The 26,295-nt window shown below is 45.6% G+C and overlaps 1 protein-coding gene across 2 annotated transcripts in view; it reads left to right on the top strand.

The window, feature by feature from the left end:
* PCNT (pericentrin) overlaps positions 1–26,295 on the top strand; it is a 90,717-nt gene that overhangs the window by 45,183 nt on the left and 19,239 nt on the right. For both annotated transcript variants that reach the window (XM_053363529.1, XM_053363520.1), the window contains exons 23-30: positions 349–516; positions 3,920–4,939; positions 6,442–6,981; positions 16,589–16,691; positions 18,109–18,269; positions 20,499–20,693; positions 22,695–22,868; positions 25,227–25,422. In XM_053363529.1, coding sequence (XP_053219504.1) covers positions 349–516; positions 3,920–4,939; positions 6,442–6,981; positions 16,589–16,691; positions 18,109–18,269; positions 20,499–20,693; positions 22,695–22,868; positions 25,227–25,422 — 2,557 coding nt within the window. The remainder of the gene's footprint in view (positions 1–348; positions 517–3,919; positions 4,940–6,441; positions 6,982–16,588; positions 16,692–18,108; positions 18,270–20,498; positions 20,694–22,694; positions 22,869–25,226; positions 25,423–26,295) is intronic.

Consider the following 26,295-nt stretch of genomic DNA (forward strand, 5'->3'; position numbering starts at 1 on the left):
TTTTTAGGGAGACTTCTCTGTCTGTCCTTCATAGTCCTAGAGGCGGTGGCAGCTTTGCTCTGGCTTCTGGAAGAAATGGCTTGCATGGGAAGAGGTCCTGATACTTGACTTCCTTTGATTTAACATCAAATAAACCATGGATGAATTGGAACATTAGTAACGTTTTTTGTTTCAGGGCCAGTGATATAAATGGAGATTGCAGAACAGCAAAGATAGCCTGTGGTAAATTCAAATGATAAAAAACTAATCTTGCTATTGATTTATAATAGGCTTTGTCACATGTTAGCAATCAAAATAGTCTGAAGGTACTATTACTTACATATATGATGTTTGTGTTTATATTTACAGGATAAAGAAGCATTACAGCAGCAGCAGTATGATAATTTAATTCAGATTTCTACACTGCAATCCAAATTGGATGAAATCAGGCACAGAGTACCTAGGGAAGACAGCTTGGATCATACACTAATGGAACAATCGAAAACACAAGAGGAACTTTTATCAAAAAATAGAAATGTAAGTTGCAATGAGAATAATAAAAGGGCCAATTGATTTTTAAAAATCCTGATCCTCATATTGACTGTTTCCGGGTTGAAACTATAATAGAAGTTCAAAAACCTATTTTAAGAATGTAGGTTATAAATGAATAGTTACCTCTACTGATTTCTCTCCCCCCCACTCCGCCCCTTTGACCTTTGTGGTATTTGAAATCTTACAATGTTTTTGAAAGAAAGCTGCAGGATAGCTGTCAGGCTCGGGGAATTCTATCCCTCCCCCGGCGGCAGCTCGAAGCAGGAAAAAACAAAGAGAGTTCTTAGTAATGAGTTTATTCAATCATCATAGTGAGAGACAAATAAATCCAGTCAGTCTCCCATGATGGCGTTGTTCCAACTGAGCTCCTCCCTTCCTAGCAACAGCACTTCCTCTTATGGTGGCCGCCAATGGCTAATTGTCTCTGCAAGGGCTAATTGCTCTAGCACCCTCAATGAACAAAGAGTTTTAGGAGAAGGGGGGTCAAATACTTTCCAGTGATAATGTGTCAGTTGGCTCCCCTGGCTCTGGCTCTCCCCTCTCCCAACACCTCCCAACTTTTCTGTTCATCTTTCTTTGTGCTGTGACCTTTGTCAAGCCACTGCTGTAATTCAATACTCCGTTCCTCTTCTCTAGGAGCGTCAGGAGAACGGGGGGGGGGTGATCTCCACCATTCCTCCTCCCTTTCAGTCCAGTCCCTGACAATAGCACTTGCTAGCTGCATTGAATTACCAGTTCAATGCTGTGAGTTTCATACGATTACCGTATTTTTCGTCCCATAGGACGCACCGTCCTATAGGACGCACCTAGTTTTTTGGGGGGGAAATAAATGAAATTCCCCCCCCCCCAAAAGCAGGTCGGGGAAACCGAACCAGGTCGAGAAACAGCGGGATGGCAGCACTGCGCCACCCTGCTGTCCCCCGAGCTTGTGGGGCTGGCCGATGTCTGCCCGGCGCGAGGGGCGCTCTGCTTCAGGGCGCCCCGCCCACCGGGCGGCAGGCTACTATCTGCAGTGTGGGGAGCCCTGCGGGGAACTCCTGCAGGGCTCCCCACGCTGCGGATGTATGCCAAGCACGAGGGGTGCTCTGCTTCAGGGCGACTCGCCCACCGGGCAGCAGGCTGCTATCTGCAGCGTGGGGGGCCCTGCGGGGAACTCCTGCAGGGCTCCCCACGCTGCGGATGTCTGTCCGGCGCGCGGGGCGCTCTGCTTCAGGGCGCCCCGCCCGCCGGGCAGCAGGCTGCTATCCGCAGCATGGGGAGCCCTGCGGGGAACTCCCGCAGGGCTGCCTAGGCTGCGGATGTGTTCCCGAAGTGCCGGGCGCTCTGCTTTCAGGGCGCCCAACGCTCCGGGAAGCAGGCTGCTATCCGCAGCCTAGACAGCCCTGCGGGACCTCCCGCAGGGCTGCCTAGGCTGCGGATGTCTTCCTGAAGCCTGGAGAGCGAGAGGGGTCGGTGCGCACCAACCCCTCTCGCTCTCCAAGCTTCAGCGAAAGCCTGCATTCGCCCCATAGGACGCACCCAGACTTCCCCTTCATTTTTGGAGGGGGAAAAGTGCGTCCTATAGGGCGAAAAATACGGTACTGCAGGTGCTGGAAAATGGTTGTATAGTTGCAGCAGGATCCTTGGGCCATTTTGTGTTGAATATAAATTCCTCTCAAATTCTTGGCATTTTTATGCTCTCCAGTAATGCATAATGGCGATTCATCTGATCCTCACCCACCCCCACATTATTTATATCTGTGTAGTTTATTCTCCCATTATTTTCCATGTTACTGGAAAGAATATGGGGCTCTAATGAATTCCTATACTCAACCAATCTTTTTATACTCAAGATACCAACAGACTTACAAAGACCCTGCTCAGGGAATCCTGGGCTCTAGCCTTATTGGCAGATGATGCATTATATGTTGTTCAGTTCTCTTCTAGATCCCTGGTAGCCAGTTCCTTTGTTCGCCACTCTCTTTAGTTTCACCACTGAGAGACAGATGTGCTTTCTTGTTCCAATTTGGTCATGGAGTCATGTGTTGGGGGCAAACTATTTGGTGAAGCTGTGAAGGATGTCCTATCCTAGTATAATCTAAGCCAAAAATAAGTATGCCTATTAAAAAGCAAAATAGAGTTCCTTTCATCCTTCGCAGTCCTTTTGGGTTCCTAGGCCTGGTGGTAGGGAGAGAGAGTTTTGGTCCAACGTCCCTCCTGAAATTGGTCATGAGGTGGAGGACAAGGGCAACAGCAGTCTGCTTCTAGATTTGCTTCTTTCCTTCTGCAATCCTGCTGCCACCCTGCCATGGGATGGTCTTTCATGCACTTCACCTTGAGTTATCAGAGGTTCCCCCTCACATATGTTTCTTGTCTCCCATTTTCAAGAATCCAGTAAAGAAGGCTGGTGTGAAGCAAGCAACCCAACAGTTCCAGGACATTGAAGCAGTGGAGCTAGTTCCACTCAGGGATCTCTGTTCTGGCATGTAATGTGAATTGGGGGTTGCTCGTGCGTAAGTTGCCGCCACTCTTGGCGAGGTTGCCTGGATAAACCTTTCCCTGGCTGGACAGCCCTGATTCCGCGGCTGTCTTAGTCACTGGCAGAATCCGTCAGTGGGCGTTTCCTGAACTTCTTCCAACATAAAAGTTCCTTGACGGATAGTCTCCGCCTAGCCTCCCTGCACGGAAGTCTTCTGCGCAGGGTGGGTGTGGGCAGTGGAGGACCCGTGCTCTCCCCGCTGGTCTCTGGCGAAGAGTCCTGGAGCCATCTCTCCGAAGTCCGCCTCTGCCCGCCTTTCTCCCTGGTGTAACGCTGATTTCCTTCCCCGGCCGATGAGTCCCCTCTCTCCCTGCTGGGCCCCTCTCCGGCATCGCTTGGGAGCCCTTCCTCCACTCCTGGCTGCGATGGCAGTTCCCTGACATGGCATTTATTCTTCTTTACTGTGCCCAAGAAAGATGGCTATCTCTGGGTGGTATTGGATCTCAAGCATATCAACTTGTTCATTTGTTACCAATCAAAATCATTCAGTCCTTAGGATCAGCCTTCATAATAATATCATGTGATTACATATAACCATTTTAAGTGTCTTTCCTTATTAAGACTTTGGTTAATTTCCCTATTCATTAAATGTCTCCCAATATCCTCTTTCATCTTTCTGTATAATGCAAAATTAATGATAATTGCTGTACCTTTCCAATTCTCTTTTCATGCATACAGTGGCCACCATAGAGTCTAACAGTTTATTCTTTTCAGCGTTCTGGAATGGGCATTTACTATGTGCAATACTAGTTATGTACTGTAAAAAAAGTAGACAGGCCCAGGCCTATTCAGTTTAGCTAGGCCATAGGCTCAAAGGAAATGGAATCATCAGTGATAAAGTTTTATGAAATTATTATATTTCCATCACAGGTACTTGAAATTGAAGACTTGAAGTCTGTTATAGAGCATCTTCATGATGACAAGGAACAATTGCTAAAGGATAAAACAGAAGAAATAGAGCAGCTGTACAAAGTAATTGAGAAGCTTCAAAATGAATTGACTCTTCATGAAATTCGTGATAGCCCAGACAGTCTTAGTAACGTTGCTCTAGTAGAGCAGGAGGAGAACCTTCATAATCAATTGAAGAAAGGATCACCACATCATCTGGAGAGCAGAGATGAGGGTGACAGCTGTCTGTTACTTAATTCCAGCCAGAAACAGATTCTGGAACAACTAGAAAGTCTTTTGGCAGACAGAGAAACCTGGCAACAGCTGCTTGAAGAAAAAGAATGTCAGTTTCAAGCAAAGATAAAAAACCTAGAACAAAATGTTCAAGAGTCCTCTAGGCAGCACTTCACTGAGCTAGCCGCTTTACAGCTACAGTATAAAGAATTACAGGAAGAACATAAGCTCCTGAACATGTGCTTAGCTCAAAAAGAAAGTGACATGACTGTGACTGCTTCTTGCATTCAGGAACTTAAAGATAAGCTGCGAGACAGCGAAATAAAGCTTACAGAGACAGAAAAACAGTTCCAAGCAGTGTCAGAGCAGAAAACAGAGCTGGTAGTTGAAGTAGAGAACATACGAGGAAAGGTGCTGCTGCTTGAAAATGAACGACATGTCTTGGCACAAACACTGCATGACAAAGAGGCCACTTATCAGAGGGAGATTAGAGAACTTCAAACCGCTGCTGCAGAACTCAAATCTCAGATTGAGAAAATGACAGAAGAACTGGAAACAGTGAGATCTGAGAAAGATTTTTTTCACTCACAGTTGAAATCCTGCAGGGAAAAGGGTCAAGATAATGATAGTAAGAAACTTAAACTTAGTGAGCTGGTGCCAGAACCCATTCCCTACATCTCTTCTGAAGAAATTGAGGAAGGGGGAGAAGAGAGAGGACCAAATAACAAGTCCTCAGGATCAGTGGAATTTTCTTACAGAGATGAAATGGTATGTGCCAACCATAATATTATAAATACCCAAATAATGGTTGAAATTAATAATCAGGATATTAAAATGAGTCTGGTTAAGAGATTTCCAGATGTGTCACCATCAATAAATTCTTGGTTTCCTCCAGATAAGCAATTTTAAGTTGTCCTGTTTTGTCCTTCTAAAGAGCAGGGCTGACACGTCTCAAGCAGGACCTCCTGGTCTCTTAGCTGACCACACAAGCCAGGGTACATTGGAGTCCATGCTGCTGTTCCCATCTTCCTAATTAGGTCTTTGGTGAGCAGTAATAATTCAGACTGAGCCCACCATCCAAGAGGGAGAAATAGTAGAAATCAGATGGGAGACCTTCTGCAAACCTGGGGAAAATAGAAAGATACCATTAGAGATACTCTTCTTGCCTGTGTGTGCAAAAACAAAGTGGGATAGCAAGGTACTGATTAGCAGGGGTATAACATGTGCCGTTGCCGCCTGGTGTGCACGGACTGGGGGCAGGGGGAGTTCACCCCACTGGTCCAGCCCTTGCCGCCAACACTTCTGTTTCAGGGTGTACTCATGGTGCCCAGAAATGTAAGCAGTTAACATTCAGAGCCTGTTTTCAATAAGTGAGCAGGGAGGAAGGCAGCAACACAAGAATGGGCCTTTTCTGCAATGGCTCTTCTCCCAGGGCTTTGAATAATTAAACAATCTGTGGCCTTTTTAACGGGGGGCGGGGTACTATTGTTTTTGTTTGTTATTATGGTATATATTTTTGTGGTTTTATATTGGAAACCACCCTGTGATAGTTGGATGAAGGGCAAATAATTTAATTTATAATAATAATAAAAAAGGTAAAGGTACCCCTGCCCATACGGGCCAGTCTTGCCAGACTCTGGGGTTGTGCGCCCATCTCACTCTATAGGCCGGGGGCCAGCGCTGTCCGCAGACACTTCCGGGTCACGTGGCCAGCGTGACAAGCTGCATCTGGCGAACCAGCGCAGCACACGGAACGCCGTTTACCTTCCCGCTAGTAAGCGGTCCCTATTTATCTACTTGCACCCGGGGGTGCTTTCGAACTGCTAGGTTGGCAGGCGCTGGGACCGAGCGACAGGAGCGCACCCCGCCGCGGGGATTCGAACCGCCGACCTTTCGATCGGCAAGTCCTAGGCGCTGAGGCTTTAACCCACAGCGCCACCCACGTCCCCTATAATAATAATAGTCTGGACTAAAGCTAATGCAGAAGGAACAGCTGAGCAAAGCTGCAAAGAGGCTCACTTTGGAGTGCTATTGCCTGTACCTAAATGCTAAGGAAGGGTTCACTGATGGGATGTGTGTTGGGAGGTATGCAGCTCTCCTGCAAACATTTTTAACCCACTTAGAGCATGCCCCCCAATAGATGAAAAGGATGGACTTTTATTAGCAGCAAAAATGTTTGCGAGAAACACCCTCCCTCTGTTTTGTCTCAGCCTTAAGGTTCAGTGGTTTCATTTTATGGCAGGTTACTAAATGTTTGTGTTTCTTTGCAGGAAAAATATATTACTGTGACTAATCTGAAGTCTTCTAGTAAAAATCTTAATATTCAGGATACACATTTTCAAGGAATGGTTCTGGCTCATGGAACAGAAGTAACAAATGCTGTTAAAGAACACCAAGATCCACAACCAGTTTTTCAACAAATGTTGCAACTTAATCATGTTTTTCAAAGCACACAATTCAGTCAAAAGATAACAGAAAACTTTGAAAGCAGGGTCATAGATAAGACTTCATGGGACTCACCTGAGATGATGCGAAAAGAGAATAACAGCATGGAGCTCCAAATAAGTCTTCCTTTAACACCCTTTTCAGAAGTTGATGGTATGCACAGCAGAGGCTCTGCAAGCCTGTGCTCAGATTCCTCAGTCCTACAGGGAGACATCACAGGGTTGTTGGAGTGCCCAATTTCCTATTCTAATGGCAGTGAAGAAATGGCGGCATATCTCCTTCAGTCTCAACATTCCAGTCTCCACATTGCAGCCTCGGCAATCCCAGAAGCAACTGACTACAATCGTGCACAAGAAAATATTTCAGTAAGTGATTATTCTGTAAACACACATTATTTTATTGCTGAGTCATGTGCCTTCAGCCGTTCCCATGGAAACAAAAGGAGTAAAGAATAATAGGTACCGTGTCATAGTAGCCAGATTTGATCATTTCATCATGAACTCCAGGCAGTAAAGTAAAGGTAATTATGGTCAACGTTGCAGTGCCCTTTAATAATCAATTGTATGTAAGTGACTAGCTTTTTGAAAAGTAAATGTGGTTGCTTTGAAGTGAGCAATGGATTGGACTTATTCTTAGAGAGATCTAACCCACTGTGAGAAATATTTTAGTATCGTATTTTAACATAAGACCACTTTTTTCAGTCATTAATGCAACGGTGGCAGTTCAGAGGTCTCATCTAGATCCTCCAAGATCCTACCAAATCCTGGTGACCAAAGAGAAAAACTGAAGTAGACACAATTCAGGGGTAGGCAGAGTGCAGCGCCCTGAGGAGGACGCAAATCAACTCCCTCCAATCATCAGATTGAGCGTTTGAGCAGAGAAGGGGTGATAACTTCTTCTTTGGCCATCACTTGTGGCTGAGTAAGATTGTCTTCCATGAACATGGTCTTAACAGTGAGTCCGTAAGTGACTGTGGAAGCCAATTCTGTATCCCCACGTCCTTCCACAGTGGGGACATAGGTTTCTGGGCAGGAGTTGATCACGGTGAGGGGTTTGCCAAACGTGCCTTCCTCTTAGCACGTTTCTCCCTTTCATCCTGAGTTCGAGTATCTTCAAAGTCTATGACATCTTGGTAAGGCTGTTCTCCAATTGGAGCGCTCACAGGCAAGTTTTCCCCAATTGTTGGTGTTTATACTACATTTTTTTAGATTTGCCTTGAGAGAGTCTTTAAACCTCTTTTGTTGGCCACCAGCATTACGCTTTCCATTTTTAAGTTTGGAATAGAGTAGTTGCTTTGGAAGGCGATAATCTGGCATCCACACAACATGTTGATGTTGAAGAATCATTGCTTCAACACTGGTGATATTTGCTTCTTCCAGTAGACTGGCATTAGTTCACCTGTCTTCCCAAGTGATATGTAAAAAATTTCAGAGACACGGTTAATGGAATCTTTCGAGGAGTTGGATATGGCATTTATAAGTGGTTCAAGTTTAACAAGCATACAGTAAGGTATAGCTTTGTAAACAAGCATTTTGGTTTCCCTGTGAATGTCCCAGTCCTCAAACACTCTGCACTTCAGTCAGGAGAAAGCTGCACTTGCAGAGCTCGGGCAATGCTGGATTTCAGCATCAGTATCGGCCTTTGTGGAAATATAACTTCACAGGTAGGAGAAGTAATTGACACTTTCCAACATTACACCATTGAGTTAGATTTGTGGCACTGCAGAGGGGTTCTTTTGTGCTTGTTGGCATAGCACACCTTCCTCAACTGATCTGTACTGTCCGCTATGTGTCTGTGTTTGTTTGTGTGTGCGCACACATGTTGAGTGTGTGTGTGAGAAAGTGTGTGTGGCACCGCTCACTTTGGGCCACCACTTACGTATGGCCCCTGGGTGGATGCACCACTTGAACCAAAAAAGGACCAGCCACACCTTTATTGAGGGATGTAGTGGAGAGAGCATGTGAGTCACAAGAGCATCCCTGACAGAGCAAACCAGCACTTCATTTGGTCCAGCTTTGTGTTTTCCACAGTGACCAAACCAGTGGGAGCTCAAAAACAGAGCTGGAGTCAAGGCCCTCCCCTGCTCTCAAGCAGAAAAAAAAGAGTGAATAGCATTTGCATTGATCGGAATCCATTCACTGGTTGGGTATGATCTCCTCCAGTGATGAGGCATAGAATTCTGGGAGGCAGTCGTGTCTGCTCTGCTTTTTCTCTCCTGCCTGATGAAGGAGTCCGCAGAGCCTTTTCTCCTCCAAGTCTCCTATGAGGAGTCAGTATACCTTCCTGAAAGGTTCTCCCCTGGAGGAGTAGAGGAGCAGGAAGGCGTGGAAATAAAACATTTCACTGCTGCTTGCTAAATCTCTTCCTTGCTCTAAGGCAGGCATCCCCAAACTCAGCCCTTCAGCTGTTTTGGAACTACAATTCCCATCATCCCTGACCACTGGTCCTGTTAGCTAGGCATGATGGGAGTTGCAGTCCCAAAACAGCTGGAGGGCCGAGTTTGGGGATGCCTGCTCTAAGTGGTTGAGTGACCAAGGAAGCCAAGGATATATTAGTGATTTAAAACTAAGCATGACTTGGGAAAGAAACTTGCTCTCAGCATTTTCCCACAAGGAAAGGCCAGTGATTCTCTCCCATCTGTTAAGAGCCCTGGAGTGCTCAGGGATGCTGGAGAAACTTACTGACCTAGTATTTCCTTATGATACGGGCCCATTTCTCCCCCAAACAGACTTGTCTAGCATCATATTTTTTTCCATTTCTGCTATGTTGTCCACAGTCAAGCATAGATACAATAAACACTAAGAAAAGGAGGCTTATTTTCCTATGCTAGGACTGCAGAACTGGATAACCAAACACAGGAGAAGTTGGGCAGGGAATGTTCCTTGTTCTTTTGCTCTTGTTATTTTTGTTTTTGGCCATGTGGACAAGGGTACTGTATAGTTCTGTATATTCTGCATATTTTTGTGTTTGTTATGAAACTTAATACAGTGGTGCCTCGCAAGATGAAAATAATCCGTTCCACGAGTCTCTTCGTCTAGCGGTTTTTTCGACTTGCGAAGCAACCCTATTAGCGGCTTAGCGGCTATTAAAGGCTTAGCGGCTATTAAAGGCTTAGCGGCTAAAAGGCTATTAAAGGCTTAGCGGCTATTAAAGGCTTAGCGGCTAAAAGGCTATTAGTGGCTTAGAAAAGGGGGGGAGGAGCGAAAAAAATCGCAAGACTCGCAAGACGTTTTCGTCTTGCGAAGCAAGCCCATAGGGAAAATCGTCTTGCGAAGCGCATCAAAAAATGGAAAACCCTTTCGTCTAGCGGGCTTTTCGTCTTGTGAGGCATTCGTCTTGCGGGGCACCACTGTAAAAATTATATTTAAAAAAGGAATGTTTCCAGTTTCCCCAGCACATTGAAGGCAGGGCTCTGCACTATTACCCTTCCCTAGACTTCTGAGTCGCTGGGCTTCTTCCTGATCAGGAGGGTATCATTTGCAAATCCATGGTGACCAAACATACTTTCAAATTGATTTATTCTGCAATTAATATCAAATTCAGTAACTTTTTTGTATGTGGTATATATTCAAGTGTGCGTATGGCCTCCTATACATACGTGGCGCTCCTTTTAGTGGAAAATTCAGTGTGATAGGATTTGTTGTGCCTGATTTGTCGTCTGGTAGTAAAACAGTGGAAAAAACGAAAGCTGTGTTTTGGTGGGCACCAGAATGGGGGCAAACCTGTTCCCTCAGCACTGATGCTGAGATCACCCATCTCAGTCGTGTCCTTGAAGGGGCTGTGGGTTTCTTTAAACATCAGTGCTTTCCTTCAAAATACTAAATAGTGTGGGATTTGTTCATTCCTGAGTGCTGGTAATATTTTTAAAATATAAGCTGCAATTTATATTTATGATTCAGTATTCATAACTAATATAATAGATGTACAAAATGTATTGTGAGGTGTAACCCTAAAAGAATTAGCACACTTTTCCATGTATTAGACGAGGTTGTTTTTTACTGTAAAACAATGTTAAAAATGATTTATGGGGACTGGCAATTGGTTGTCAGCTGTGATTGAGTGGGAGAATGGAGTTTGCTGCAAGTGTTGCTGTGGATGGCTGATGCTGCAAATGCCGGCTGCTGTTGGCTTGCCTGCAGACACTGTTGCTTCTTCTGCATGTGTGTTTTGTAGCATTTGTCAGTCAGGTGAGTGTTTTTCAGCATTCCCCGTCCAAAATACGTGTGATGGGATGATGAGCTGCTTGTGCGTAAAATCCTAATCCCTCAGAGTTTGGCTAAGTCCCCAAACCTCTGTCTGTGATGGAGCTCCTTAAACATGACTCCATCAATCGCTCGTTGAATCGGACAGTGGGCGTTTACGGAACTTCTTCCAGCATAAAAGCTCCTTAACGGAAACGCGTCTTCTGGACTCTCGGCGTGACAGTTTCCGCCGAGGAGTGGGTGTCCCTACAGGAGGTCCTGAAATCTCCCCGCTGCTCCCGCTTGAAGTGTCTCTGAGCCCTCCCTCCGACTCACTTTCCCTTGGAACTCCACTTCTCCCCCTGCTGGTCCCCTCCTCCGCTGAATGGTCTCTCTCACCCTCCATGAGCCCTTTCACCTCCTTAGTCTCAGATGGCAGTTCCCTGACATCCACCTCCCCTCCAGGGCCCCCTTCACCCCCTTCCCTCCCCTCCTCTGCGGGAGGCGAGGGAGCAAAACCCCTGAAGGAACCTCCCTCATCTTCCGAAGTTTCGAACACTTCCCTCCACCTTTTGCTGTCTCCGGTTTCCAAGTACTCCTCCTCATCGGAGTCTGTTCCTCCTTCCAACTCCGATTCCCTGAATCCCTCCAGTTCCTCCTCATCGTCGGTGGTGCCAAAGTACTCCCTCCGAAACCTCGCTACTGGCTGAGGTTTCCTGGGGAACCTTTGGTGGAACGTTTCGATCAAGATCTCGTCACGGACCTCCTCTGCCTTCACCCAGGTGTTTTCCGACTCCGGTTCCCCTTCCCACGCGACCAAATACTCCACCTGATTACCCTTCCACCTGGAGTCGATGATTTCCGCCACATGGTTGCGGCTTTCCCTTTCTTCTATGGCTGGCCCCCGTGTGGATACCCCTTCACCTTCCCCCCTATATGGTGACAGTAATGACCTGTGGAATACTGGGTGCAGTTTCATGTGGTTCGGTAACCGGAGTCTGAACGCCACTGGGTTGACCTGTTGGATGACCTCAAATGGTCCCAATCTTTTGGGTCTCAATTTCTTGCAACCCCCCTTGAACGGCAACCCTTGGGTTGATAGCCAGACCCGACTCCCCACCCTAATTGTTTCACCTTCCCTTCTGCTCTTGTCTGCCTGCCTCTTATATTCTTCCTTGGCCCTTTCTAAGTTGAGTTGGAGTTGACGATGGATCGCTTCCATTTCTTCTACAAAAAGTTCCGCGGCCGGAACACTCCATCTTTCCCCTCCTTCCCCTGGAAACGCCCTGGGGTGGCACCCATAATTAGCCAAAAAGGGGCTCATCCCGGTGGACACATTCTCAGCATTATTGTAAGCAAATTCCGCTAGTGCCAACTTTTCGACCCAATCGTTCTCTCTGTCATTGACATAACACCTCAGGTATTGTTGGAGAATACCGTTTGCTCTCTCCGCCTGCCCATTGGTCTCAGGGTGCCTGGCAGTCGAAAAGTTGACCTCTACGTGCAATAAGCTCATAAGTTTCCTCCAGAATCTGGACGTGAACTGTTTCCCTCTGTCGGAAACCACCCTCAAGGGGGCGCCATGCAGTCTGAAAATATGTTCTACAAACAATTTCGCTGTTTCTTCCGCCGTGACTGCATGTGAGCAAGCTACAAAGTGACCCATCTTAGTTAACAGGTCTACTACGACTAGTATGGCGGTTTTCCCCTGGGATTTGGGCAGATCAGTCATAAAATCTATCGACACCGCCTCCCACGGTCGTTCTGGTGTGGGTAACGGTTCTAATAACCCCGCTGGTGCCCGCCTTTCTCCTTTGGCTCTCTGGCATTGGTCACACCTTCTCACATACTCCCGTACATCCTCCCTCACCTTGGGCCACCAAAACTCCCTGGTCACCAACCACATGGTCTTGTGTTGCCCAAAATGCCCCGCTGTGGGATTGTCGTGCAGCTGTTTGAGTACTCTCCCCCTCAATTCCCCTTCGGGTATATATAGCGCCCCTCTGTAATACAATGCCCCGTTTCTTTCTTCAAAACCCCCGGGGTCTTCTCCCTCTCTCCTTAGACCTCTGAGCTTGTCCTGGGCGTACTCATCATTTACCGTTCCCTCTACCAGTTCTCTTTGCCCCACCCAGGCCGCACCACACACCCAGTGGTCCTCTGGGATAATATGTCTCTCTTCCGGCGCTCCCTCCCCCTCCAAATATTCAGGTTTGCGAGAGAGAGCGTCCGCTCTGATGTTTTCTGGACCTGGCACATAGCAAATTTCAAAATGGAATTTGGAGAACTCCTGGGCCCATCTCACTTGTCGTTGGTTGAGCACCCGTGCCGTTCTCCAATACTCCAAATTCTTGTGGTCCGTACACACTTGCACCTTATGTTGTGCGCCAATTAGTAAGTGTGTCCATCTCCGGAACGCTTCGTGAATGGCGAGTAGTTCTCGGTCATATACCGTGTAGTTCCTCTCGGATTTGTTCAGCTTACGCGAAAAGAAGGCACACGGTCTCCATTCCGACTTATTGCTCCCTGGCTGAAGCAGCACCGCCCCCACCGCCCGGTCTGAGGCATCAGTTTCCACTCTCATGGGTTTTTGTAAATCCACATGCAGGAGCTGTTCTTCCGAAGCGAATGCCCTTTTCAATTCCTCAAAAGCATGCTCCGCCTCCGCCGTCCAAACGAATTTCTTCTTGCTGCTTAGACAGTCCGTGATGGGAGCCGTTAAGTGGGCAAAGTTCTTGATGAATTTACGGTAAAAGTTCCCAAACCCTAAGAACCTTTGCACATCTTTTTTCGTTTTCGGTGTCTTCCATTCCAGCACCGCCTGGACCTTCCCTGGATCCATGGCTAATCCCTTGTCTGATAAGCGGTACCCCAGGAATTCCACCTCCTTGGTGTGGAACTGACACTTCTCCAATTTCACCCACAACTGGTTTGCTTGCAGCTGGCTCAGCACTTCCCTGACATCCTTTACATGCTGCTCCTCATTCTCTGAATATATCAGCACGTCATCGAGGAAGGCCACGCAATTCTTGTAGAGCAAAGGTCCCAGTACGTGGTTCATGAGCGATTGAAAACAGGCGGAGCCTGATTGTAATCCGAATGGCATAACGAGATATTCAAACGCCCCCAAAGGGGTGAACATGGTGGTTTTCCATTCATCCCCCTTCTTTATTCGTATCAGGTTGTATGCTCCTCTCAGGTCCAGTTTCGTGAATATCTTTCCCTTCCTCACCCTGGTCAAAATGTCATCAATCCTGGGCATGGGGAAAGTCACTGGTTCTGACACGGCATTTAGGGCCCGGTAGTCCACGACCAATCTCGGTTTATCCGTGTTTTTTTTGTCCACAAAAAACACTGGGCTCCCCCCCACCGCTCTGGACTCTCTGATGAAGCCCCTCTTCAGGTTTTTATCAATAAACTCCCTTAACTCCTGCATTTCCCTGTCTGACATGGCGTACAGCTTGCCCACGGGGAGCTGGGCCCCAGGGACCAGATTAATTTGGCAGTCAAAGTCTCTGTGCGGTGGTAATTTATCTGCTTCCCTTTCACTGAAGACCTTGCTCAGGTCAGCGTATTGTTTGGGCACCTTCCCTTTGTCCGCCACTTCCGTCCCTGCTAGAGAGGCTTTTGCCCCTTCTGGCACCTTTCCCTCTCTGCAATGTTCCAGACAATGTGCTGACCCAAAGGAGACCACTCTCTGATGCCAGCCCACTAGCGGGTCATGCAACGCTAGCCAGCTCATTCCCAAAATGACTGGAGCCCCTCCCAGGGTGGCTACATTGAACGCTATCCTCTCAGTGTGCCTGGCCACCCTCATAACCATTGGGACGGTTTGTAGGCTGACTTCTCCTCCCAGCAGCTCCCTCCCATCGATCGTGGTGACCTGCAGGGGGTTGCTTAAAGGGAGTGTCTGTATCTGGTGTTCAGCTGCAAACTCCTTGCTCATAAAATTACAGGAGCTGCCTGAGTCCAGCAGCGCCTTAGTCTTTAGTGGGTATCCGTTTGCCAGCTCTAGCAACACCTCTATTACTAGGGCTGGTCTTGGAGGTTCCGGAGTGGGCACTTTTACTGCTCCTTGGCCTGTCTGCAGTGCCCTGACAGAGGCAGACAGGCGTTGGCTTTTACTGGCTCCTGGACTTCCTCCTCCTTCCCCCCAACAGCTCCAGCCATCCCTTGCCATTCCTTTCTTTGCGGGCAGACTCTGGCAAAGTGACCTGGCTGCTGGCAGAGATAACATTTCTTGGCACTCTTTCCCTCCTTCTTCCTCCCTTCACTGGGATTTGAAACTGCGCGCGCGCGCGCGCTGTTCCAACTTCCATCGGCTCTCCTGGCGGGAAACTTGGTTCTGGAATCTCTGGAATGCGGAAATCCCTCCAACGCTCTCCTTTCCCCTCCCGCTTCTCCAAGGCTCTTGCCTCCTGGCGTGCTCCAATGGTCAGCGCTGATTTGGTCAGCTGGTCCATAGACTCCGCCCTGGGCGCCCGGGAAAGTTCATCTTTCACCGCCGAAGAAAGCCCCTCTTCAAAGAGCATTTGAATGGGTTCCGCCGAAAGGTCCCACCCCAATCTATGTATCAACATTGTAAACTCAGTCCAGTACTCACGAACCGATCGGCTCCCCTGTTTGCACGCCATCAATTGTCTGCGCACCAGCCCCTGTTCAATCTCGCTGGAAAACATCAAATCCATGGCGCGAAAAAACTTCCTCGCGTCCTTCAGCATGTCACTATTCCCTGCCATCAGGGGTCTGACCCAATCTCTCGCCCCTCCTTCGAGATGGCCAATCACAAACGCCACTCTCGATGCCTCGTCGGGAAAGTCATTAAACTGCAGTTCAAGAGCATACTGCATCTCTGTCCTAAAGGCTTGGTAGTTCCTGGGGTCCCCCCCAAACTTCTGCACCATTCCTGGCATCTTTCTTGCTAGTGTAGCGCCTTTTGCCTTTTCTGCATCCTGCGCCCTCCTTTCTTCTAGCCTCGCCGTTTGCATTGCTAGCTGGAGTTCCAACACTCTGTACCTTTCTTCCAGGCTTGGACCCTCTCCAGCTCCTGCTGCTCCTCCGGCTCCGGCTGGGTTACTCATGATGCCTCTCTGCACAAGCTGCTTTCAGGGACTGTCCGATTGCTGTGATGGGATGATGAGCTGCTTGTGCGTAAAATCCTAATCCCTCAGAGTTTGGCTAAGTCCCCAAACCTCTGTCTGTGATGGAGCTCCTTAAACATGACTCCATCAATCGCTCGTTGAATCGGACAGTGGGCGTTTACGGAACTTCTTCCAGCATAAAAGCTCCTTAACGGAAACGCGTCTTCTGGACTCTCGGCGTGACAGTTTCCGCCGAGGAGTGGGTGTCCCTACAGGAGGTCCTGAAATCTCCCCGCTGCTCCCGCTTGAAGTGTCTCTGAGCCCTCCCTCCGACTCACTTTCCCTTGGAACTCCACTTCTCCCCCTGCTGGTCCCCTCCTCCGCTGAATGGTCTCTCTCACCCTCCATGAGCCCTTTCACCTCCTTAGTCTCAGATGGCAGTTCCCTGACAATACGTCAATAACTATAAGCATCCCACCCCCAAAAAAGCTCAACAACTGGGCCATCTCCCCCCATTGTCTAAAATTGTAGTCCCCAAAAATAGGGGTTGTGTTATACAGGGCGGGGTGTGTTATACACGGAAAAATAAGGTACTGTTATTCATTCCTGTGGAAAACATAAAGCAGAATATGTACGTCCATTGTTGCTGTAGGGGACTTGCTAATGAAGCTAGGACTTCATTGTATTTTTGTATATTCATTTCTAAATAGGTTAGAGATGCTGAAGGCTTCACTCTGTTGCAATCCAAGCTGCAAGATGATCTAAAATCAACGATGTCCAGACGTGAGGGTGCAAGCACTGAGTATGGCAGCAGTGAGTTAATGAATTCATGCTATAAGTGATTTCAGTGGGCATGCTCCAATGTGGCTTGGGCTCCTGGGATTTACCTTGGAGAGCATGTCTTAGGCATGCAGACTCCCCCAACAGGTAGAGATTAACTACTAAATTGGGGGTATCCTGTACTTATTTCCGCAGGAGACTTCCCTGGTCCCATGAAATAGAGCTACTCTCAAGCCTTGTCACTTGGAGGCTAAGTGATTTTGAACAAATTTTAGTCTTAGAAACTGAAACAATAAAAAAACAAGCTAAAATGATAGCTTGAGCAATGAAAGCCAGCTGACCAATAACCTATGGAACTTTTTTCTATAATATAAAATCTTTGAACTTGCCTACTAAACTGGCCTCCTGCCAACCTAGCAGTTCGAAAGCACAAAAATGCAAGTAGATAAATAGGTACCACTCCGGTGCGCTCCTCTGGTTCTCTAGAAGTGGCTTAGTCATGCTGGCCAGATGACCCGGAAGCTGTACGCCAGCTCCCTTGGCCAATAAAGCGAGATGAGCGCCACAACCCCAGAGTTGTCCGCAACTGGACCTAACAGTCAGGGGTCCCTTTACCTTTACTAAAGATGGGGAAAGTCATTATTTGGTTGAAGAACTCATCAGGAGTGTTATTTACCGTTATTTCTTTAAGCTAAGTAGAGTTTGTATTCAGTGGTACCTTGGTTCAAGGACAGCTTAGTTTATGAACAACTTGGATTAAGAACGCTGCAAACCCAGAAGTAGGTGTTTTGGTTTGTGTACTTTGCCTTGGAAGCAGAACATGTTCTGCTTCCTGTTGAGTGTGTTCCATTTGTAAACTGAGTCCCCCGCTGCTATGGGAAAGCACGCCTTGGTTTAAGAATGCTTTGGTTTAAGAATGGACTTCTGGAATGGATTAAGTTCATAAACCAAGGTACCACTTGCACTTTATCTTTTGTCCTGTTCTCTTCACCCATAGTATTCATGAAGATCCTGGTAGCCCTAGTTGCACTGATCAGATATGTGAGAATGAGCATCTACCCATAGTCTTGAACCCTTTGTATCTAGTACCCTTCTCTCTCCCCCCCCCCCATTGCCTCCTGGACACAGCCAGAACAATCCAGACTCTATGGCACCACAGGTTCATCGTCATGAAGAGCATTCTGATGCCTTGATGGTTTCTACTTTACCTAGCAGAAGTCCTCAGTGCACTGTTGAATAAGGTCATCATCTCTGGATTGGCAAATTGCAGTACACAGCCTGGTATCTTACCTTAATAAGATGATAGGATGTGCCAATAGTATCTAGCCATTCTTCTGGGAATGGTGATAAGTCAATGCTAGGCTAGATGATGTTACAGTTAGGTGGATTTGTAGCTGGTTGACTGACCAAACCCTAGTCATATGAACGTTCTTGCCGTTTTGCTTTTCAGATACTAGTTCAGATTTAGTTCTTCAGCTTAATCAGGAAGATCCAGAAACTATTTTACACCAAGATAGCAAGATCATGACTTATCTGCAGTGCTTTGGAATTGTTCCAGATATCACGGAACCAGCAAGAAAAGAAAGAGAAGTGTTTTCACAACAGTTGAAGGTAATGTGGGTAAGCACATTGTTGGGCAACTTGAAGCTCATCCAGACTTCCTTTTGTGCCGTATTTCAGGCTTTAAAGCTCAATGTCTGAGCAATGGGGTTTTTTTTGTCCCAGCACTTTTCTTGGGAAACTCTGCGTTTTATCGCTGAATCAGAGCAAACAGCAATTGGGTTTTCCACATTTGCCATTTGTTCCACTTTAGTAGTAAAATGTGGGTTTTCCTGGGGAAAGCGCAGAGACAAAAACAACTACTAAGACATAGAGCTTTAAAGCACAAACCTTTGCCTGGAAAGCCCAGCACAAAAGGAAGTCTGGATGAGATTGTACTATATGTGTACCACAATTTTAAATTGAAATAAAAATATTTAAAATACTGTATGACATATTCCTTGGTTGATTTGAATAAATGGCAGAAAAGGTCTCCTTTTTCCTGGCATACTAGCCCTACAGTCACTGCTGGACAACCCCTGAAGGGAAGCTCTATGATTCATTTGAATGCTCCTCCTTCCTTCTTTCTCAGCATCTTATCAGTTCTGTTTTTCCTGACAGCTCATTCAGAAGTCCTTCTTTCCTCTATGTAACATACTAGCTTTCTGCTGAAAATTTTCCTTTCCAAAATTTCAGCTTCTTTCTCTCTCTCCCCCCCCCCCCCACGTGCTATATAGAGACAGGGAAATATTTTGTTCTCTGTGTTTGGATGCTTCTCAAGATATCATTGCAAAACTTGGCACAAGGGTTGCTGGGGTGGGGAATTTTGTTGATATTTGAATGCTAGCCACCATTTTGAATCAGCTATTTTGAATCAAGCATGTTTTACTCTTCCAGTTAAAGAGAAAAGAGGCACAGTACCAAGCCCCGCTCTCTCTGGTGCACGTCCATTTGGTTCTCTTCATCTCTTCACAAGTTGGAGTGCTAAATTTGGAAACAGGGTACCAGTAAAACAGGAATTTTGTGAGATTCCATGCTTTAGCAAAATTTGTCTTCCAAAGAGATATTGAAGTAGTTGAAATCTCCCATTATTAATAACTCTTCCTTGCATGAAAAATCTGTTATTTGTTTCAGGAAAGCATCATCCACATCCTCTCCTTATTTTGGTGGTCTGTGCTAGACGGTGACAGTCATGTTATACTTCTTTCTCCTGTTTAGTTTTGCCCAGATGCTCTCTACATGCTACTCTGCCTCACTTTCTCTTGCATTTATACTTTTGGATCAAGCTGTGTCCTTCACTTGCTACATTCCAGTCATGGAGGTCATCGCATCAAGTCTCTATCGAGTCATATTTACTTTTCTCTTACAGATTTTAATGGATTTATTTCCTACATTCTCTATGTTAGTGTGTAATCAAAAGCTACATATGGCCCTAGAAAACCAACAGTGATTCACAAAGGTGCCTTGCCGAAATGTTGGTGGGACTGTTCTATATCCAGTACCTACCTACATATGTGGTAGGATTGTGCTAAGATCCATCTTGGATAATTTGTCTACTAAATCCAGTTGATCATGTATTGGACTCTATGTTTCTTATGTAATATTTGCCAGTTGCAGTATGGGTTTTGTTTCCTTTGAAGAACTTTGCTGCAGTGTCTATATTATTTTCAAACTGCAGAACAGTTCCCCAGGGGGAAGAATTGATGGAAGAGGATTGGAAAAAGTTTAAGAACTATCTACAAAAATATTGTAAAATGTTTGAGTGTTAAAATGATGTGGGAGGTGAAGGCAACACAGCATTTGGGATATGCTTAAAAGAGCTCTGAAAAGAGGAACTTTAACAAGGAGGGGGTATGACTAGAATAATATTATGTCAAAGTATATAAGGTGGTGTAAAGGTTCAAGATATGGGAAATTAGAGACATAATAACTGGAAATATATAATTTTAAACGAGTTTTGGAAAAAGGGTTAGAATTTGCTGAATTGGACGGAATAAAGAGGAATACAAAAAAGGGGGATGTGAGGAGGTCAGGAAAGAGGGATATGGATTTTTGAAATTTAAAAAGTGGAATTTTTCTTCTTTCTTTCTTCTTTTCTTTTTTTGTTGTTGTTAAGTGTGTATTTTTTGTTCGTTGTTGATGTTTTCGTTTTGTTATATGTGATATATGTTTTGTAAAACCTTAATAAATATTTTATAAAAAACAAACAAACAAACTGCAGAACAGTTTCAAGTGGTAAATGTCTTGAGGACTGTGGGCTACCTGTTATCATCAGCTTGACGTATTTTGCTTCCTTCTCAGAATGTGTTGAAGATGGTATCTGAAGAGAGCTACAAAATACTGGTTTTGTCAGAAAAATCTCTGCCTCATAATGATAAAAAAAATGTACAGAAATCTCCATCAAAGGAGGGGTGGCAAAAAGAGGGTCTAGCCTTGCTTGATACAGTTCAGTCACTGAAGGATTACCTCAACAAAGTACCAGATAAAGAAGACAAGGTATACAGATATCTTTATAATTTTACTTGAGTTAGAGACCATTAACAACAGCTGCAACTACAGTCATACCTTGGTTTTCAAACAGTTTAGTTCTCAAACATTTTGGCTGCCGAACGCCGCAAACCTGGAAGTGAGTGTTCCTGTTTGCGAACTCTTTTTGGAAGCTGAACGTCTGATGGGGCTTCCAATTGGCTGCAGGAGCTTCCTGCAGCCAATCAGAAGCCGCACTTTGGTTTCCGAACGTTTTGGAAGTCGAATGGACTTCCGGAATGAATTCCGTTTGACTTGGTGATTTCTAAAAAGCTGAGCGCTTGCATCCCAGTCAGTTCAGAAGGAGTCTGGCAAAGGAAAATTCTGTAGAGACAGATGGGGACAACTAGTCCTTCTAAGGCAAACAGTGCTAGTGCAATTCCTCCTAAGGTGAATTGGATCATAAAATTAGCATTTCCACATTGGGGCAGATATGGGCACTTCCATTTATGGCTTGCTAGGAATATACCGTATTTTTCGCCCTATAGGACGCACTTTTTCCCCTCCAAAAATGAAGGGGAAATCTGTGTGCGTCCTATGGGGCGAATACAGGCTTTCGCTGAAGCTTGGAGAGCGAGAGGGGTCGGTGCGCACCGACCCCTCTTGCTCTCCAGGCTTCAGGAAGCTATCAGCAAGCCTGGGGAGCCCGCAGGAGTTCCCGCAGGGCTCCCTAGGCTGCGGATAGCAGCCTGCTGCCCGGGGTGCCCTGAAGCAGAGCGCCTCGCCGCCGGGCAGGTATCCGCAGCCGAGGGAGCCCCGGGGGAGGTCCCGCAGGGCTCCCTAGGCTGCGGATAGCAGCCTGCTGCACGGAGCGCGGGGCGCGCTGAAGCAGAGCGCCCCGTGCTTCGGGCAGCCCCACAAGCTCGGGGGACAGCGGGGAGGGGCAGCGCCGCCATCCCGCTGTTCCCCGACCTGGTTTTGGGGGGGAAATAAAGGGGAAAAAATTCCCTTTATTTCCCCCAAAAAAAACTAGGTGCGTCCTATGGGACGAAAAATACGGTATATGGTATGTCAAGGGATGCTGGCATGTTAGCTGTTCTGCCCATTTACCTAATGGGGCAGGGGATGCAAGAGTGCTATGGTTTGATTAGGTACCTGTGGATTAGTGGAAGGTCTTTCATTTCTGCAGAGAAACCATGAAAAGAGCAGCAGCACCAAAAGTATAGATTGGTGTTCCTTTGTGGTAGATGGATTTGATTTAAATCAGGTGTTTAACTTAAATTGATTATTTGAAAGGTCCAATTTTATATGATTTAAATCAAATTTCCCATTGATACTGTATATATTTCTTAAACAATAGTGCAGATTTGACAACTAAACCTTATAATTTTAGCCAAATAAAATATTATTTACACTCTGAAAAAGGGTTATTTGTCACACAGTATACATTTTGCATACTTTTTTTACCTATAGAGGGAATGTCTTTAAAATATTTGACTACAGAGTTTAAGTATAATAATTCCAGAACGCTGAACACTGGACAATTTTTTCTTCTTTCCTGTTTTACATCATTCTGCTTTGCTCTATCTTAGACCAGCCTCACCCTAACACACACGCAAAAAGAAGCAAAATGAAATGTCTCACAGTTACAGGGAAGAAAAGTGTCCTTTGTTTTCATTAGGTGAAAGTGAAATGCTAATGTCTGATAGGTAAAATATGTATAAACATATTTGAGAAATCATCAGATTGGTTCTTCATATACATAGAAAAGCCTCTTCCAACTTAATGTATGTGATAGAAGTATTGATTCAGTTTAGAGTTAATTGTGGGACTAACAGGTTTTTATTATGACTATTTAATATTAATAGTTATTTGCTTTTTTCTCTAGCTCATGTATTTATTTTTGTTTAGATCAGTTTGTTTTTTATTGTAATGTATTATGAAAAATATCAAAACTTTTTTAAAAAGTTTTCCAATTTTGTAGAAAATGGGAATTGTGATTTATTGTTGATTATCCATCCTGTCTTGTAGGAAAATACACCTGCTTTTTTTGACTGGAGAGGAGACCTACTTCAAGCAGTCCAGTGTGTATTGGAAAAGGAGCGAAACATGTTACAAAGCTACTTACAGACACATTTTTGCAATCCTGGCTCTGGAGACGAAGGATCATTAATAGAAAAGCTGGAACATATAGTGGAACAACAAGTATGAGAATTTTCCAGGGGTTTACTATGTAATATTCGCCATCTGAAATCGGGACAAGAAATGCATCCTGTTAGATATTATTATTATTATTATTATTATTATTATTATTATTATTATTATTACCACCACTCTGGGTGGCTCCCAACAAAATATTAAAAACACAATAAAACATCAACCATTTAAAACTTCCCTGAACAGGGCTGTCTTCAGATGTCTTCTAAAGTCAAATAGTAGTTTATCTGTTTGACATCTAATAGGAGAGGCACCTCTACAGAGAAGGCCCTCTGCCTGGTTCCCTGTAGCTCCATGTCTTGCAGTGAGGGGACCTTCAGAAGTACCCCGGAGCTGGACCCTAGTGTCTAGGCTGGACGATGGAGGTGGAGGCTCTCCTTCAGGGCTATAACCAACACTTTGAATTGTGCTTGGAAATGTAGTGGGAGCCAGCGTAGCTCCTTTAGCACCAGTGTTATATGGTCCTGGCGGCTGCTCCCAGTCACCAGTCTAGCTGCTGCCTACTGGATTAGTTGTAGTTTCCGAGTAACCTTCAAAGGTAGAGCACATTGCAGTAGACCAATTGGAAATAACCAGAGCATATACCACCCTGGCAAGATAGTGTGCAGGCAGGTAGGGTTGCAGCTGGCATACCAGATGGAGCTGGCAGACAGCTGTCCTGGACACAGAACTAACCTGCGCCTCCATGTAGAGATGTGAGTCCAAAATGACCCCCAGGCTGCGCACCTGGTCCTTTAAGGGCACAGTTCAGGACCAGGGAGTCCCCCACTCCTGCCTGCCCCCTGTCCCCCAGAAACAGTACTTCTGTCTTGTCAGGATTCAACTTCAATCCATTAACTGCCACCCATGATTTTGTGATCAGATGATCATCTGTTATAAGGAATCCCTTTAAATCCAAGACACTCCTTCTAGGCCCCTCAGCTGCACGTGGGATTCCTGAAGAGAAACTCCCTAGTGCAGCTGACCCCAGCTGAGGAGGCTTGCAGAGATAGATCCCTGTTCTAAAAATCAGCTGGTTGTAAGGGCATCAGTGCATCATGCAAAGGGTTTTGCAGCTGTCACCAATCAGTTCGTCACCTTTTGGCCCAGCTGAAACTTTACCTGCCCCATGCTTAACATCATATATGTTATCAGGTGTAGGGCAGGTGGGTCTAGCTGGCCAATTTGACCACCAAAATGGGGAGACTTGGCAAGCTTAATTAGGCCCACAAGCCAGGGGTTCCCCATTCCTGATTCAAATCATTTCACCCTGCACTTTATCTGAAAAGGTTCTTAGAATAGCTTACAAAACTGTTAGTCTCTGGCCTTGGGCAGACGAAAAGGCATGACACATAAGGAAAAGGGAAGGTGAGGAAGGAGGAAAAAAGCAAGCATCCATCATCATCATCATTATTATTGTTGTTGTTGTTGTTATTATTATTATTTAATGATTGAATTTATATACTGCCCTATACCTGGAGGTCTCAGGGTGGTTCACAGAAAAGTTCAACATAAAAACCACAATATATATAATCAAAATAAAAACAACGCAATAACCCCCCCCCCTCAAAGAACCACATTTTAAAAGGGCATAGGATGTCGATCAGATCAACCAAAGGCCTGGTTAAAATGGAACATTTTTGCCTGGCGCCTAAATGTGTATAATGAAGGCGCCAGGTGAACTTCCCTGGGGAGCCTTCCACAGATGGGGAGCCCCTGCAGAGAAGGGCCATTATTGTGTTGTCACCCTGCAGACCTCTCGTGGAAGCGGCACCTGAAAAAGGGCCCCAGAAGGTGATTTCAGGGTCTTTCACATGGAAAGAGGCAGTCCTTGAGATATTGTGGTCCTGAGCCATTTAAGGCTTTATAGGTCAAAACCAGCACTTTGAATTGGGCCCAGAAACTAATTGACAGCCAGTGCAGTCAGGCCAGGATCAGTGTAATATGCTCAAACCATCTTGCTCTGAGGAGCAACCTGACCGCTGAATTCTGCTCTAGTTGAAGTTTTCGAACCGTTTTCAGAGGCAACCCTATGTACAGTGCATTGCAATAATCTAACCTTGAGGTTACCAGAGCACAGACAACAGAAGTTAGACTATCCCTGTCCAATAGGGGTGCAGCCGGGCCACCAGATGAAGCCAATGGAAGGCACTCTGCGCCACCGAGGCCACCTGAGCCTCAAGTGACAGCAAAGGATCCAGTAGTTAGGCTATCCTTTTAAGCTACAATAACCAATTTCCAGCCTAATATAACAACCTAGGTTGGAAATTGGTTATGTAGCTTAAAGGATTGGATATAAGAATTTACATCCTCAAAGAAACTGAAATAAGTTATTTAATATGCAACATGGACTTGTTTTCATTTCAGGAACAACAGCAAAAGCTAGTTCTGGAGCATCTTCTTTCTTCAGATAGAAACAGCTTGCTTACTGAAATACAGGACCTTGAAGCAGAGTTGCGACTGATGCATCTTCAAAGCCAGGAGAAGCTGCAACAACTCCAAGAAACACTTATAAATACAGAGAATGATCAGAGTAAACAAGAACATCAACTTCGAAGGCAGGGTAGTACCTTATGGAAGTTTACTTACTTTTTACCATTCCTTCATTTGACTGAGAAACAGGATGCAAGGAGTTATATCTTTAATCTTTATTTTGCAAACACTTTTATCATGTAATAATAGAATTGTAGAGGTGGAAGGGACCCTAAGGGTCATTTAGTCCAAGCAACTGCAGTGCAGGAAACACAACAAAAGGATCCATGCCAGATAACCATCTAACCTCTGCTTAAAGATCTCTGAGGAAGAAGAGTCCACCATCTCCCGAGGGAGTCTGTTCCATGTTGAACAGCTCTAACTGCCAGAAAGTTCTTCCTGGTGTTTAGTTGGACTCTCCTTTCTTGTAACTTGAAGCCATTGGTTCAAGTCCTACCCTCTGGAGCAGAAGAAAACACGTTTGCTCCATGTGGCAGTCCTTGAGATATTTGAAGATGGCTATCATATCTTATCTCAGTTTCCTCTTCCTCCTCATTGTTGTTAAAATTTATATACCATCCTTCATGTGAAAATCTCAGGGTATTTCACAAGATAAAAATACAGAATAGAAGCACAAAATAAATACTTAATAACACAACAATAATACCCGCCCCTGGCAAAAAAACCCACAACATTTTAAAGGCCGTAAAATATTAATCAGCCTAAGGCCTGGGAGAAGAGGAATGTTTTTGCCTGGCGCCTAAAGGTGTATAATGAAGGCGCCAGACAAACCTCCCTGGGGGAGAGCATTCCACAAACAGGGAGTCACCACAGAAAAGGCCTGTTTTCATGTTGCCACCTTTTGGACCTCTTGTGGATGAGGCACACAAGGAAGGAGGGCCTCAGAAGATGATCACAGAGTCTGGCTCAGTTTATATTGGGAGAGGCAGTCCTTGAGGTATTG

This window comes from Podarcis raffonei, chromosome 1 (assembly GCF_027172205.1).
Source record: "Podarcis raffonei isolate rPodRaf1 chromosome 1, rPodRaf1.pri, whole genome shotgun sequence".
NCBI lineage: Eukaryota > Metazoa > Chordata > Lepidosauria > Squamata > Lacertidae > Podarcis > Podarcis raffonei.